We start from the raw sequence: 17,269 nt of genomic DNA, 5'->3' as shown, positions 1-17,269 counted from the left end.
TATCCTTACCTCCAAAATCCAACAATACAGAAACAAATCTGGGTGGTCCCAGCAAGCAGGATGACTTTGGGCACTCTGTCTTTCTAGCAAAAGTAGGTCATTAGTGCGGGGCCTGAGAGTAAGCCAGCCCATCCTGTGCACATACTGGCAGAGCTTTATACATGAGCACCATCTTGTCACACTCTGCTGTCTCCTTCCCCAAGCCCCACTCAGCATGCATGGTTGTTGAGGTTTATGCTAGGCCCTTTGTGCTCAGGACAGTGGGCACATGGGCACAAAGAGCAGGCAGGTAGCCAGGCATATGATGAACTTGGTGGAGTTGGAATCTGTAGTGCTGCAGTGCAGAGAGGAGGGGCCATATCCTCCAGGAAAGGGGGGGGGGTGCACCATATAGGCTAGACACGGGAAACATTTTAAGGCCTGGAGGCTAGAAAGGCACCTGCATTCCAGAATGTCCGGGCAGACTTATCACCTGCATATGAGGTGGAAGGTGGAGGGGTCTTGAATTTTGTTCTTGTCCACAGGATTTTTCCATCTGGGGCCTCCTGAATTTGTGGGGTATGATCATGCTGTCCTTTCATTTTGATGCTAATCATAAATTTACATAAGCACATTTAACTTAGCTGGAGATTTCAGGGCCCCTAGATCACTAAGCCTTTCAAGGGAGCCAGGCCTATAACAACACTGGCAATTGCTTGGGGGCAGCTCTGCATTATGCACATTCTCTCCCAGGAGGCCAGAGCAATTCACAGGCAGAGGAGGGGGACTTGGCCTCTTCTGCTCAAGGATGCTAAGCTTGCTGGGAAATTCCTATCATCTTGTCTTCTGGGCTTTCCTGCAGCTCCACTGAACGCAGCTGGCAGACCCCCACAGACCCTCTTAATTCCACCCTCTTTTTCACCCCTACCAGAGCTCCCAGCCTGCACTGAGTTCTCCATTTCACAAAAACCTTACCTTTGTGGTTAGAATGAAAATGTCCTATTCCCATCCTGATTTTTCTTTCTTTGCTTTACATTCTTTTTCTTTTTACCTGCTTGCCTTTTGTAACCTGGACTACATTTTATTGTGAGTAACTATGAAGATTGACAGAGAATTTAAGTCTATCCTCATAACCTTCAATAAGTACCCCTATTTCTGCATTCTTTCTATATATTCAAAACAAATTAACTTTCAATTGCTATCTCTAAAAAAAGCAAGAAGATTTATGGGGTTTTTGTTTTGTTGTGGTAGGGGGTATTTGGTTTTTGTTTGTTTTGGGTTTTTTTTAATTTTTTTTTTTTTCTGGTTGTGGTTTTTGTTTGTTTTCTGCAGTACTGCAGTGAAGCCAGAGCCCCAAGCATGATGGGGAAACACTGTACTATTGAGCTACATCCCCAGCCTGTTTTGTTTTTTAAAGCAGGCTCTCACTAAGTTGCATAGGGTAGCTTCCAACTAGCAATCCTCCTACCTCAGCCTCCCTAGTAAGCTGAGATTACATATGTGTACCACTGCCTGGCTTGGTTTTATGTTATTTTAATTTACCTCGCTTCACCCTTTTTATTTTTTACTTTTTTTAAATTATTTTTTAACATTTATTTTTTAGTTGTAGGTAGACACAATACCCCCATTTTATTTCCATGTGGTGCTGAGGATCAAACCTAGTGCCTCACACATGCTAGCTAGTGCTCTACAACTAAACCACAATCCCAGACCCTCACTTCATCCTTTGCATCCCAGATCAGATATTTAACCTGGTTTTAGGGCCCTCACCCACAATCTACCATCTTTTTTGTGCCTCTCCTAGCTAGGGATTTGGAGGCCTGAGCCTATTAGATATCATTGAATAGATTTAACCACCTCCCAAAGTACCCTCATCTGTCCTGAGTTATTAACCCTCTGCTTCTCTCCTGCCCACACCTCGGACAAGCCCAGTAGCCTCTGAAGAGCAGCTCCTTCCTGCTCCTACCATGGTCCATTTCCCAAATAGCACTGGACTGACTGCTCCTACTTGTTGGCTCTTCCCTTCCCCAGTTCATCTCTGTAGCCCTAGCAGTTCACCACTTCAAGCACATGGAAAGTGATGATATCACTTTCCTTACCTCAGATCCCTCCAGCTGCTGGGGTCCCAGGATCAGGTTAACTCCATTTGCTTGCCTGGAGAGCCTAAGCTTGGCATCCCTCTTTTGCCTACTCTGGCCATTGCCAGGCACACTCTGCTGGGAACATGCCTTCTTTCTCTGTCATTTCTTCAAGGTGTCCATACAGCATCAGCTGGCAACATCTCCTGAGTCCCCTTCTCTGGGCACCCATGTGTCCCCACCCACATCAAAATGCCAGTTGGGTTTGTTTGCTCCACTTGTGTTTCTGAACTGTGAGGCACAGGGCTTGATGAGATGCCTGCCACACATTGGTCACAAGTAGAGGAGACACAGCAGGACACTTGCACTCTGCATTGTAAGGCACCTGTTGTCCTGTAATTTTGCTGACTCTGACATCTCTCCCCAGAGTGAAGACTGACTGGAGACCATCTCACTCCGCACCTAGCTCTAAGCACCCACCCGGGATGCTCTGGGAATGGCCTCTGGAGCCCCACAGAACAACTGCCAGATGGCCTGTGGTGCAGAGATCCTGGGCTTCCTGGACGCACTCCTCCAAGACTTCCCAGCCCCACTGAGCCCAGAGAGCCCTTTGCCATGGAAGGCCCCAGGGACAACACTCAGCCAGGAGGAGGTGGAGGCCGAGCTGGCTGAGCTGGCCATGGGCTTCCTGGGCAGCAGGTAGGCCTATGTGACCTCAGGAGACTGGTCAGGACAAGGAGTAGGGGCACAGCATGTCTGCTATATGCTGACCTTAATCCACCTAAACCCTGTGACAGTAGTGCAGGGTTTCCCCCCTTATCCACAGGGGATACATTCCAAGACCCTCAGTAAATGCCTGAAACTACAGATAATACTGAATTCTATGATTTAATGCTGTCTCCTTTTAACTAAGCACTTATCACACACTGTGACTATAACTTACAATTTGAGATGCAACAATAAAGCTAGCATAAATTTCTTTTTCCTCTTTCACAGTTCTATAGATAGAAGATTCTTTCATACACACACACACACACACACACACACACACATACACACATACACATATATTTTAGCAATCTCGGCAAGGAGCAAGTGATTTTTTTTCTTATAAGTTAGGAACTTCTACCTTTTCACATATGGCACTTTATGGATTATCTTTGGTGTTTTAAAATTGCCAGCATCACTACTCTTTGCTTTGGGGCTATTGTTAAGTAAAATAAGGATTATTTGAACAATTGCACTGCAATACCAAGACAGTCGATATCATAACCAATACAGCCACCAAGTGACTGGCAGGTAGTGGGTACACTGAAAAAAAGGGATAATTTGCATTCCAGGGAGCAACAGAGCAGGATGGGAAGATTTCATCATGCTACTCAAGGTAGTACATAGTTTGAAAGTTATGAGTTCATTTATTTCTGGAATTTTTCATTTATATTTTCAGACCTTTGCTTCCTTGCTACACATTCATCCCTGCCCACTCTATGATAGTCTGTTTGCTAGGATTCCAGCATGGTAGATGACATGCTTACCCTGTGCAGTATGGTAGTAGGGGTTGCTGAGCATATGTACACCAGGGCCACACCCACCCTGCAAATCCACAGCCTCATAGCTTAGGAGGCAATTCTTCATGACCATGTTCCACAAGGGGTGAAGCATGTGCGGTCTGTTGTTGGCTGGTTTGGGGGAAGTATTTTAGCGACAGGTGGCATAAAGTGAATGAGCCCCCAGGGGTGGAGCTGAATGTAGGAGGTGAGGGAAGGGCCCCTAAGTTCTGCCTCCTCAAGAGGAGAGATAGGAGCACAGCAGCAGCACTCGGAAGCAGGGAAGTAAAGAGAGTTCTGAGGGACAACAGCCACTGGGCCTTCTGTGGAGATAACAAGGAAACTTTGCTTTCTTGGGAGGCTCAGGGATAGCAGGGAGGAAGCCAGGCCCAGGGGGATTGAACTCAGCATGGTGCCTGCTGCCACATGGCCTGAGCTGGTGATAAGGTAGGACCCCAGGGCTCACAGGGTCTTCAAGCTGGGGCACAGGTGCAGGAGAGGGCCAAACCACAGCAGCAGGGCCTAGAAGGGACTCTGGTGTGAGCCTATGATTCCCAAGTGAGAGTTAATAGAGTACAGAGGAGGGACCAGTGGAGCAGGGGGAATCTAGATAGAGGGGACTGGTTTTGCTTACCACAGTGAGGTGGACAGTGGCAGCAACCAGCAGGCAGCAAGTAGCCTGGCCAAGGAATGGCTGAGTTGGGGGTGCAGAATCTTGGGTCAGAGGGTTTCAGATATGAGGAGAAAGGATCAGGACTTGTTTGAGGTAGGCGTTAATGGCTAGTGATGGGGTAAGGAACCAAAGGTCCCTCAGGTCTGGTGGCACACAGTTCTCTGGGGGCCTCTTAGAAACCACCCCCCAACCATATATTCACCTTAATATACCTTAAAGCATATCATAAAATGTAGTATTGTAAAATCATTTCTTTTCCATTCACCTTCATGAGTTTAAGTTATTCTTTGTTCTTCTCTAGTATTTTCTCATATACAGACATGAATGTTCTTAGGTATAGTCATTACACACAAACATGCTTACATATGGTTACTCATACCTCATAGACCTCCTTTGTGCTCTGTTTCCCATCTCCACAGCCAAAGTTTAGTCTCTTGGGCATGAAGGGCTTCCAATATATTAGTCAACAGACTGTTTTTCAGATTGTAAATGACATCCTTTCTGAGACCATCCAGAAGTCAAATCCCTGAGCACTTGGGTATGCTAATTTTATGTCCTGTCTTCCCTTCTTATTAGTAGTAATTTCATTGTCACATATTTGGGGCCCCAAGCAATACATACCTTATACTTTGGGTTTTTAGAAACACATCTCTGCTGCTAGATTGAAAACTACTTGTAACCACCCAACGTGGTGAGACTAGGGTTTCTTGGTATCTGGGTCCATTCTCTGAAGCATCTTCCAACCTAGATTAGGAATCCCACCCCGCAGGGACCAGAATTAGGGTTGACTTTCATGTTGTAACAGACTCAGGACTGAGGGCCTCCAGAGCATATGGGTGAGACCGTTGGATGAGGTGGGAGTGGTGTCCGGGAAGGGGATGCTGGTGGCCAGTGGCCAGGCATTGTCTGGGTCCCCATAGCCGGAAGCTGCCTTCCTGCCCCCAGCAGCGATAGCAGTGGGCAGGCAGGAAGCTGAAGCATGACCTCACCAGGACCAAGGAGAACCCGCGCCCTCCTGCCTGCCTTGAAAAGGGAAAACCCAGAAGTTGGCAGGAAATCCCCAAATGGTGGTGGAATTCATTTCTCATATCTTGACTGGTTTGTTTGTTTGTTTTCCTTGTCTTTTTTTTTTAACATGTTAGGGGTCAAAACCAGGCTTCATACATGCTAGGCATGTGCTGTATCACTGAACTATACCCCTAACCAAGCTGATTGTTTATCAAAGGTAGTTCCAGAGGCTTTGCCCTGATTCATGCTCTCATTTTTTTTTCTTAAATTAAGAATTCATCCCACTAGATTACAGAGACCATCAGTAAATGCACCCAGCCCCCACAGGATATGATACATCAGTTAGGGTATTAGAAGGTCCTTGTTCTCTGTCTAAAGCTGGAGTGGCAGCCAGGCATGGTAGTGTGTGTCTGTAATCCCAGCTACTTTGGAGATAAATAATTCCAAGCTTGAGGCCAGCCTCAGCTTCTTAAAAATTTCTAAAAGGCTGAGAAAGTAGCTCAATGGAAGAGTGCCCCTGAATTTACTCCCTAGTACCACTAAAAAATAAAATTAAAAGGGCTAAATATGTAACTCAGTGGTAAAGCATTTGCCTAGCATGTCTAAGGCCCTGGGTTCATTCCCTGGTTAACCCCCCACTCCCGCCAAATAAAAGGAAAGAGAGCTGGAGTGTTAGCCCAGCAAACAATCACCCACTGTCCCAGGTATGCCCCACTCCCCCGACCCTCAGGGACAGTCACACAAGAGCAAAGTGTACATCATTCAGCTTCCAGGACTCCCACTAGGTATAAGGCAAATTCTGGGAGTCAGAATGCATCCTAGAGGCTGTAGGGGAATGACCTCTTCTGCCTAGAAAGCCAGGGAGGGCTTCAATAGACATGGAGTTTGAACAGGGTCCCCAAGATGCAGAGCCCACATAGAGAAGGGTGGCAGGCATGGAAAGGTGCACTAATGCAGAATTTCAGGCTGTCTTCCCCACTGCCCTCTTCCTTGGCCATAGCTGGCTTCAGTCTCCCTCCCCAAAACTCCTCCCTTGGTTTGCCATTCATCCCCCTTATGTACTGCCTCCTATTAAAGGCCCCTGGCTTGAGGTCGACATTTCCTCCCCTTCACTTGCCTTCAGCCTGCTGTGACTTCCCTTTCCATCCCACCTACACCTACTTGACTCCAGCTCTGTTCTGTGACCTTCAAAGCAGTAAACCCAAGACTTGCTTCTCAGAATTATTCCTCCATAGCCCCAGGAGGAGACACCTCTGTGATCATCCCCATTTGTCTGTGCCCTACCCCATCCATCCAGGGACCCTGTGAGCTATGCATAGCCACTGCTTCCACCAGACTCATCTTTCAAATGCAGCACCCAGGTCCCACACTCCCTCAATCAGCTTCCTCAGCTGCTTGTAAAAAAAAAAAAAAAAAAAAAAAAGCACCACAGAATGCAGCCTAAAAAATGGAGATTTATTGTCTTAAAAATTCTGGAGGCTAGGAGTCTGAGATGAAGGTAACAGCAGGGCTGGTTCCTTCTGGTGATTTGTGAAGAATCCCTAGAATTCCTTAACTTACAGTTTTATTATCTATATCTCTGGTTCATGTTCACACAGCTTTATTCGTGTGTGCATATCTATGCCCAAAGTTTCTCTTTTTTATAGACATCAACAATATTGAAGTAAGAGCCCTTTCTAATCCTATATGACCTCATGTTAACTAATTCCATTTGCAAATAAGGTCCTATTTTCAAATAAAGTCCCATTCTGAGTTACTGGGGGTTAGGATTTAAACATATGAATGGAGAAGGGGACCAAATTCAACTCATAACATGCCCTAACCCCTGGTGTCCTCAGCTGGTTTTGGTTACTCCCTCTCCCCTCCTGTGGTATATAGACCAGGAGCCATCATCTGCTTGAATGTCAGGAAGTTTTCCTCACCAGCCTCAGCACTGCATTTGGTTCACACAGATTCCAATAGATGATCTGCTTGTTGTGTGAACATCCCTTCCCAACTCCCCGAGGACACAGGTCCCTAATGCTTATTGTGACTCCACAGCAGGGTGCAAGCCATCATCTCTACCTCTGGAAGCTCTGGGTTGGGGAGTGCAAGTTCATGGGCTTCTGTTGGTGAGCTGCCCTGGCTTTACCTTTTATTTCTTGTCCCAAGGAATGCTCCACCATCACTTGCTGCAGCTCTGACCCATGAGGCAATTTCCCATCTGCTAAAGACAGACCTTTCCGAATTTAAGAAAGAGCCCAGCCAGGAGGAAGAAGATGAGGAGGAAGAGGAAGAAGAGAAGGCTCCTATGACCTGTGAGTTCTCTTTCCTCTCAGGTGACCCCAGAGCTACTTAGCAGGTGACAGAATTTAGGTTGATATTGTGAGAAACACTGATCAGAGCTGCAAAAGGGTTAGCACTGGGTCACTCATCCATGATAAGGTGGCAGGATCCAGGTGCAGAAAAAATGTAACTGCAGCACAAACCCAGCAAGGGGACTATGTCCATCAGGGTCTGCTCAAAGTCAGCCAAGACAAAGTATTCAGTGGACACCAGGCACCTTCTGTGTCCCATCTCCTTTAAGTTTCAGGAAAGCCCTTGGAAATAAATGATGCTTGTCACATTTTACACTTGAGGAATTCAAAGTGCCAAAGTCAGGTGGCCAACTTCAAATGCACTTGCCCCTCCCTCTCTCAGCAACATGAAGTCAGGGTCAGCAGGGTGTTGCATGAGCAAACCAAGCAACATTGCTCTGTTGGAGGCATCATGGTCCAGATGGTAGCAAGGCGGAGCATGGGCCCCTTGCCTCAAGATGGAAATACCTTTTCTTGCCTGTCCCTGAGCTTTCTAGGGAGGTGGTGATGGAGGCTTCTCTATCAGCCTGCCCTTAAGACAGCCATCAGTGGATCCAGGCTACAGACAGCATGGTACAGCCAGAGGAACCCAGAAATTGGGACGTTTGAGAGCCGTTTGATAAATAATCTACTAAAAATAGAGAGCTCTTATTCTGATTTTCTTCTTCCTAGTAATTACTTTTTATTATATTTCATCTGTGTTGGTTCATGTTGGACCAGAGAAATAGAGAGAGGAAGGATGGCAGGCTGCTGGGGAGGTGCCACCTGGGGCCTCTGTGGTCCATTTACAAGCTAGAATTTCCTCTCTGTACAGGCAATGGAAAGCAGATTTTCCCTTCCTTTGCCATTTCCTTTCTGTGTTATTTTAAACTCAACATTAGTGCATACATGGAAGGAAAAGGAAGGAACAATGTGGAGGGAAAGAGAAAAAAAAATACATGAAGTCTCTAGCATCAGTGATTGCCAGGCTATTTCTCTCCTCCTCTTTCTAGTCCTCTTTTCCTTGGCTCTTTGCCCACCTTCCATCAGAGCACAGAGCACAGCCTTGTGTTCCTGCCTGGGAGACAGCTGTCCTCAGTGACAGGCAGCCATTGTTCTCTGCAAAGCCAGCAGGCTTCCTGCTGGTAGCAGCTGCCACTGCACAGCTCCACAGAGGGAGCACCCCCACCGCCCCACCCCCTGCTGGTTTCTCTGCCCTTTCAGGCAGAATACAGCGTCACCTGCTGGTGGCTAGGAGAATTGCTGTAGCTAGCAAGGCGGAGCCCTATACCTGGCATCTGGAAATGAGAGACCCTGCCTAACCAGAAGGAAATAGCAACCTGCCTCTGCCTTCTCTGTCTGTCCCAGAGCAATTTCATGGGGCCTGGGCTAGAGGCTTTTATCACTCATGGCAGCAGAACATCAAAAAGTCTGTCATCTCTCAGCCATTCTTGCAAAATTACATCAGGGTAGGCATTATGAGAATCACCATTGAAGGGCAAAGATGTGACTAAAGCAGCCAACTCTCCCCAGTGATTGTTCTTAAAACAAAAATGGAGCAATTTCTGAAGGCACTGGGATGCAGCCCTTGACCAGAGGAGTAGACCAAGGCATCAGGAGCCTGCAGGCTGGGCATCACTGTTGTGGCTTTTTGCCCTCTTCTGTTAGTGCCTTTTGCTTGAGCAAGATTCAAGACAACACACGTGGGTGGAAATAGCTGCATTGTGCCTAATGCAAGAAAGGAACAGGTAGCTCAGGCCTGGGTTCCTCCTGTGTGCTTTAGGCCTGATGAACGCCAGCAGTTTCCAAGAGTGAGAAGGAACCTGTAGTTTTCCAAGTGGTTTTCTGACTACAATCTTCTACAGAGGAGAAAGAGGAAGGCAAGGGAGGTGGCACCATGAGTACTGGCTGAAGGAGGAAGTCTCCCTTGGTCAGCAGGAGAGCTGCTAGGCCAAATGCACATAGAGCTACTGTCCTTATAGGCCCTCCCATGATGGTTCTCCGGCTCATGACCCTCAACCTGGCCCTGCTAGTCCCACAGTTCTTGTCAAATGTTTGATTAGAGTTCTGTCCTGGGTGTGGTGGTAGCAGCCCACTAGAGCCCACTACACATATACACATCCCTGCCTTATTATATGATTCCCCTCAAACTTATCCTTCTGTGGCTCTCTGTGCTTGTAGGTCTGCCAGCTCATGGTTCCTTCTCTGGCTGGGAGAGTTTTGTTTTGTTTTTGTTTTTGTTTTTTCCCCAGTTCCTCAGGTCATTGAGTGTAGCCTGTTTTCAGTTACTTGACCTTGAACTCTCCTCTTAGGTGACCAACTCTGACTCATCTTTATTTACCATATTCACCTGGACTGGCAGGAGTCCTGGGAGGGGTTTGTACACTAAACTGAAGTGAGTCCCTGAAGGCATTGACCCCAAAGTCTCCTTTGGACCTGGGCCTTATTGATCTTTTCTTTAGAAGCTAGACTTAAGTGTGTTTTTTTTTCCTTTTAAAATTAGTATTATAAGTTGTATTATTTACTGCTACTTAATAGATTACCCCCAATTTTAGTGGCTCAAAACAACAGTTACTTATCTTCCCATAGTTTCCATAAGCCTGGAATTTGGGAGAAGCTTAGGAAGGTGATTTTGCCCAGGTTCTCATGAGGTTGTGGTCATATAGTGTGCCACTGCACTGGGGAATCCCCTTCCAAAATGATTGAATCACAGAGAAGAAAACATGCATGCAAGCTGGAAGCCATAGTACCTCTTAGAAACCACACATGATCTCTTCCATATTAATCCATTTATCAGAAACAAATCACCAACTTCAAAGAGTTGATGAATGTATTTTAAAGTCATTACATGAAGCAAACACTTTAACAGAAAATTGAGAAAATATTAAAACAAGTGCAAATAAGGAGGGAAAAAAATCACCCATAGAACCTGCCCCAGTAGGCACCTACTCTGTGACATCTTGGTTGTGTGCCATTTCCACCCTTTTTTTTCTGGTCCAGGTGTTTTTTCATGTATTCATGATTAAATTATACAAATTGTGATTTTTAAGAATCTACACAATGGGATCATACAATGTATAGCTTTGGGGGATTGGCTTATTTCACTGGAGATCAACCCAGATTGTTCCATATGTTGGTAGTTCATTCTGATATACTGGTAGTTCTTTTACTGAGTAGTATCCCAAGGTATGGATGAACCACAGTTTGCTTAACCATTTACATGTTTTTTGGTTTGAGTTTTTTATTTTGGTTTTTTGGGGGTTTTGGTTTGGTTTTGGTACTAGATAGGATATTAAACCCAGGGGTGCCTAACCACTAAGACATATCCCCAGCCTTTTATTTTTTATTTTGAGACAGAGTCTTGCTAAGTTGCTTAGGGCCTCATTAGTTGCTAAGGCCAGGCTCAAATTTGCAATCCTCCTGCCTCAGCCTCCCAAGTCACTGGGATTACAGGCTTGTGCCACCACACTCAGCAACATTTACATGTTGAACAACTAGGCTAATTCCAGATTTGAGCTATTATCATTAAAGTTACTATGAACATTTGTGTATAAGTTTTTGTGTGAACAATCTTTATTTTTCTGGAGTAAGTACTCAGGAATACAATTGCTGGGTCATATGATAGTTGTGTGCTTTAGTCATGAAAGTCATTTTTAATAAAGAGCAACTTAATTCTTCATCAAAAGAATAAGCCAACACCTGGTTGTGGTGGTATGTGCCTGTAATCCCAGCTATTCAGGAGGGTAAAGCAGAAGGATTATGAGTTCAGAACCAGCTTGAGCAACTTAATGAGATCCTGTCTCAAAAACAAAAAGAGAAAATAGACCAGAATTTACTTGATCATTCATCTGACAGTAGATATATATTGTTTCTAATTAATGGACAATTATAAAATGATTCTTTACTTTGTCCTTAAATTACTTTTGCATGTCCCATATTTATTTATGGCGAGTTCCAATGAGTGGAGTTACCCCATCATGGGATCAGAGACTTTTTGGTACTTATTGGACATTTCTGATTGCTGACAACACACTGTCATGCATAGGTTATTAGATTGGTGTTCTCAGCATGTCCTGGTAGGTGATTGGCTTGTGGGGTCCATGAAGACTAGTGGTGGGTACTATCTAGAATACCAAGGGAAATGACAAGAAAGGGGAATAGAGAGCCAGTAAAGCCTCAGTAGGCATGGTTTGTGCTTCCCTAACAATTCCTTCATCGTGCCCATCAGTGCTAGATGCCAAAGGCCTGGCACGGAGTTTCTTTAACCAGCTCTGGGAAGTATGTGGCCAGTGGCAGAAGCAGGTGCCGTTGACTGCCTGGACCCCACAACGGCAGTGGCTGGTCTCCATCCATGCCATCCGGAACACTCGCCGCAAGATGGAGGACCGGCATGTATTCCTTCCCACCTTCAACCAGCTCTTCGGTTTCTCTGTAAGTGAACCTGCAGGGTCCAGGGGCAGGTGGTATCCTACACCAGCATAGAAAAACTAGAGCAGAGGTGGGGACATTGGGTACTAAGAAGAGATGCCAGTTAAGCCAGGAAGAACATCTCTTGGCTGTAATCTCAAGACTGAAGTGCTGGGCAGCTCTAAAGGCACTTCCTAGGGAGAATCTAAAAGCCCTAATTAATAGTACCAGCAACTTTGGGCCAAGTTGCCGGATACCCTGCTTTCCCAGGGAAGAACCAAAAAAGGCAACAGTTGGACTATATCTATTGTAAGAGTAGGCCCCAGTGCCACATTTACCCTAGCACTAAGAACACCCTGGTACATCTTAGCAGCCCAGTACAGATGGTGAAACTAAGGCTTCAAAGGCTTCCCTCTTCCAAATCTCCCAATTCATAAGTGCATGAGACAGGTTTATCCTTCTGATAATAAAGATCATGTAGATTCTTCCAGATACTGCCTGTTTCAGTCTGTTTTCTATTTCAACAATACAATACTCAAGACTGGGTAATTTATAAATAAAGGAAATTTGTTTCTTATAGTTCTGCAGACTGGGAAGTACAAGGTCAAGGGCTGCATTTGATGAAGGCCTTCTACAGAGTCCTGGGGCAGCATAGGGAAACACATGGTGAGATAGAACAAGTTTGCCAAAAAGGACTTGCTTTATAACAAAGCCACTCTCTTGAAAACCATTTATCCATTAATCCCTGAATGGATTAATTCCAATTACCTCCCAAAGGTCCTATCTCCAAATACCATAAGACCTTGGGAGTAGGGATATAGCTCAATGGTGGAGTGCTTAACATGTGCAAGGCCCTGAGTTCAATCCCTAGTACCACAAAATAAACAAGATTTGGGGGATTACATTTCCAACCCATGAATTCTGGTTATGGGAGGAGTAGCAAACATTGAAATCTTAGCGATACTAGTCACTGCCTGGGCTGCATTCTCCCCAGATGAGAGCAGCTGGCCAGGGGCCCCAGCCAGGCGCAAGGCCAGCAAGTCTGTGACTCCCACTGCATTCACCACCAGGACTCCGTAGACCGCGCCTACTTTGCTGTGTTTGATGGTCATGGAGGTGTGGATGCCGCAAGGTATGCTGCTGTTCATGTGCATGCTAATACTGCCCACCAGCCAGAGCTGCCCACAGACCCTGCAGGAGCCCTCAAAGAAGCTTTCCGGCGCACAGATGAAATGTTTCTCTGGAAAGCCAAGAGAGAGGTAGGAACCAGCAACTGGATCTCAATTGTGGTTTGGGGGATATTAACATCAAAGAGTCCTGCCTCTTCAGAGGGAAAGAAACCAAAGTGATTGATGGTGCAGGAAGATCCTCACTGAATGCTGCTGGCAGTCATGTCATTTTATTCTTATAGGACAGGGCATTATTGCTCATTTGAGTGGAAGCAGCACAAAGCTTGCCCCTTGTATTAGGCTATTTTTCATTATTCTAACAAAATAACCTGGGGCTATATAACTTTATGAAGATAGGAGATTTATTTTGACTTATGATTCTGGAAGTACAAGGTCAAGAAGCTTCATTTGTTAATAGTCTTGCTGGCAAATTCCCTCAGAGCATCAGATGTCAAGAGACAGGAAATCAAGGCTGTATCTCCCAGCCTTCCTGCCTTTCCATGTCACCAGGATTCAACCATTGTGACCCCACCACTGATGACCTTATCTAATCCATTGCCTCCCAAAGTCCCCATCTATAAACACTATAGTTAAGTTTCTGCCCCCTTAATACCTGAGAAAGGGATTAAATTTGAACACCTGAAGCTTTGGGAAACACTAGAGCAATCTCCAAGCCATACTACCCCTGACTCAGCTTGCTCAGCCCTCAACAATGTAAGCCTGCAGTGGTCTATAGACCATGGGAGGAAAGGCAGGCTGTTTTCAAATGTACTCAGGGTTTTGTTTTAATCAAACATGGTAAGGCAACAAGTGACTTGGCAGAAGAGTTTATTACTTCCAGCTTCCAAAAGGAGGAGGCATACCATGTCATAAGGACCACCCAGGGAAGCACCAGGGTGGGTCAGGAAGCATAGGGAGTGAGGCCAATATGACCTCCAAGGAAGACACCAATGAGGCCAGGCAGGCAAGTTCCAGCAAGCTCAGAATTGGATGGTTTGAATAACCTCAAGTCAGTTTTATACATAGGTTGGCCCCCAGCCTTCCATTATATCAGGCTCTGAAGCCATCCAGGGCAGGGTGAACTTTGCTTGGTAGGTAAGGAAGGAGGTTTAGGGGAACATGAACTCATTATCAGCTGGCTTGCCCATGAAAGGTGCACTAACAGGCCAGGTGTATGCTGTCTCTAGGAATTAGCTAGCTGTGAGGGCAGTCTCTCTAGGATCAAAAAGGCTCTAAGATATTAGCTCATCATAAAATACAGAAAATGTAAAACAATATACATCCCACCTCCCCTTGCTCTTCTGGGCAAGGTCTCAATAGGCTGCTGATGTCTACCTAGAGCACACTTTGCTCTCAAGAGTTTTATCTGTGTGTATGAATGAGGCTGTCGGTTCTGAAAGAAGAAACAGCGCAGTATCCCTACTGGCCCTAACTTCACTGTGCTCTCCCAACCCTGTGAGGGCCATTCTACTATTGGGCCTATTTTAGACAATGGGAAACTAAGATTCAGATTGCTTACAAGTCCTGCCTCAGGAGTCACCCTGTCATCACATACCTGACCACATACCTTAGTGGAATTCAGTGGAGCTGAGCTGGATTTTGCATCTTAACAAATAACTGTAGAGCACCTAAAATCATAAGGGGGAGCCTAATGGGAAACTGATAAGTCTTTTCTCCTGGCCACTCTACCTTCAGTAGGTAAAACAGGCCACTGAGCTTAGTACTGTTTCTCAGCGTACAAAACAGAGTCTCTGAAGCAGGTGTTTATTTTATTTTTCTTTTTTGTTTTTTGGCAGTGCTCAGAGAGAACCCAGGGCCTCACACGTACTATACCTCCAGCCTCCATTATTTTCTTTAAACAGCTTTATTGAAATATAACTGACAATAATAAATCACATATATTTAAAGTATGCAATTGGATAAACTTTGGCTTATATGTATACCCATAAAATCCCCACTTCAGTAATGGACATATTCATCACACCCCAAAATTTTTCTTGCCCTATGTCATTCCTGTCCTCTTTCTGCCCTTTGTGCCCACTCATCAGACTTGCTCTTCTGTATCTTGCCGCTACAGACAAGCTTGGTGTTCCAGAGTTTGTTATCAGTGGGGTTCCATAAGGTGTGTTCTCCTTCCATGTGGTGTAATCATTACACAATTCAATTCATCTTTGCTACTGTGGGTTCTGTAGTCCTCTTTTTCACCGGGTACTGCTCCAGCAGCGGTTCTGTCTCATTCAGCATGTGCTTGCCATGCAGGCTCCAGGTCACACCTCACCCAATTGGGTCCCCTCTCTTGCAGCGGCTGCAGAGTGGCACCACAGGCGTGTGTGCACTTATCACAGGAACGACTTTGCACGTCGCATGGCTCGGGGACTCCCAGGTCATCCTGGTGCAACAGGGACAAGTGGTGAAGCTGATGGAACCACACAAACCTGAGCGACAGGTAAAGGGTTCCCTCTGTCTAAGCCCAGGACATTTCCAAACACCCATCATGTTTGTGTCTGTGTAGGGGACTCAAGTTCCCTGTGTAGGGAACCTCAAAGGGAAACAGAATGCCAGAAGAACAGCAAGGTATTGTTGGCAGATAATAAAGTATAAAGGGCCCTAGAAACTACTGGCTCTCCTGCAGAGGGAGGACTCTCCTGCCTCACTTGAGTGGCCAGGGAGCCCCAAGTTCTGTAGATCACAGTGAGATGGAGCCCAGAGGTCCTGACAATAGCTGGGCCCTCTCCCTCAACAAGTGGGATCAACTTATCCTATTATAGAGTTCTATAAGCACATGAACAAGGAGTGGCTGACCATGGGCTAGGGGCAAAGAGGTGACACTCTACTGGGACTGGGAGGAACAGGCATAGGACTGTATTAGTTACAGGCTACACTGGGATCCTGGGATTCTGAGATCACTCACCTATTTGAACCTCAAGGTCATTACCTAGACATTAGGATCATGCTCCTGCTCAGACCATATTTTTTTTTTAAATATATTTTTTTTAGTTTGTCAGTGGACTTTCATTTTATTTATTTACATGTGGTGCTGAGAATCAAACTCAGTGCCTCACACATACGAGGCTAGCACTCTACCACTGAGCCACCACCCCGGCCCCAGACCATATTTCACAAATGTCTGTCTGTCCCCAAAGGTCAAAGTGGAAATATTGGATATCAAGGAATGCCTGTATGTCCCACTCCAAACCCTGTTTTTCCACACACTGCTCTGCACTGGCTTTTTTCACTTAGCCATATACCTGGTGAGCCATCTTACATCAGCATGTAAAGCACTCCGTCCTTTCATAGAGACCTATGGCATTTCATTCATCATTTCATAGAGACCTATGGCATTTCATTCATCATTTAGTTATAATCTTACCTTTAAGATAGGTATTAAGATCTTGAATCTTCCAGTGCTAAAAACATTACAGCAATGAATAGCTTTGTACTTCACATTGTTGAGTGTGTATATAGTTTTTTTAATATTGTTTAATTGTTGATGAATCTTTATTTTATTTCTTTATATGTGGTGCTGAGAATCGAACCCAGTGCCTCACGCATGCTAGGCAAGTGCTCTACCACTGAGCCACAACCCCAGCCCCTGTAAATTTTTAAAACAGATTTCTACAAGTAGAATTGCTCTGTCAGAATAGAAGAATCTACAGTCTTAATAGATTTTGCCCAGCTGCCTTCCTTGGGCTAAGCCAGCAGGTGGATGCTTAAGCAAATCATTTGAGAGGCTCCATTACCCCTAGTCCCACCAACCTGTGGGATTCCACCCATCTGAGAGGTCAGAAAGATATCTAAGGGCAGTTGTTTAGTTTGCTTTTTCATCTTACAGAGCAAGTTTAAACTTTTTTCAAAAGTTCAAGGTCATTTTCATTGCCTTTCCTGTGTGTGCTCTGTTCCCGTCCTTTGCCTATTTGTTACAGTTTGTAGGCACCTTAGACATGTTGCAGAGTTTGGCTCTTGTCTGGTGATTTGCAAAGTTTTCTGCATTTGTCGTTTCTCCCTTGTCTGTGTTTACAGGCTTTTTCCATGTAAGAGTTTTGGGTTTCCTGCAGTGGGGTTGAACAGTCTTTTCTTTTTGTGGCTTCTAGAT

The 17,269-nt window shown here is 45.4% G+C and overlaps 1 protein-coding gene across 3 annotated transcripts in view; it reads left to right on the top strand.

Moving 5' to 3' along the window:
• The window catches only part of Ppm1f (protein phosphatase, Mg2+/Mn2+ dependent 1F), a 29,898-nt gene that overhangs the window by 3,203 nt on the left and 9,426 nt on the right, over nucleotides 1-17,269 (top strand). For all 3 annotated transcript variants that reach the window (XM_013362514.4, XM_005334478.5, XM_078038848.1), the window contains 5 exons: nucleotides 2,485-2,756; nucleotides 7,437-7,582; nucleotides 11,829-12,031; nucleotides 13,078-13,266; nucleotides 15,479-15,622. In XM_013362514.4, the coding sequence (XP_013217968.1) occupies nucleotides 2,554-2,756; nucleotides 7,437-7,582; nucleotides 11,829-12,031; nucleotides 13,078-13,266; nucleotides 15,479-15,622 (885 nt within the window). In that variant the 5' untranslated portion in view covers nucleotides 2,485-2,553. The remainder of the gene's footprint in view (nucleotides 1-2,484; nucleotides 2,757-7,436; nucleotides 7,583-11,828; nucleotides 12,032-13,077; nucleotides 13,267-15,478; nucleotides 15,623-17,269) is intronic.

The sequence above is a fragment of the Ictidomys tridecemlineatus genome, chromosome 2, assembly GCF_052094955.1.
Source record: "Ictidomys tridecemlineatus isolate mIctTri1 chromosome 2, mIctTri1.hap1, whole genome shotgun sequence".
In the NCBI taxonomy this organism is placed as follows: Eukaryota; Metazoa; Chordata; class Mammalia; order Rodentia; family Sciuridae; genus Ictidomys; species Ictidomys tridecemlineatus.
The sequence above is the reverse complement of the archived record's forward strand: the minus strand, read 5'-3'. Positions and strand labels throughout refer to the sequence as shown.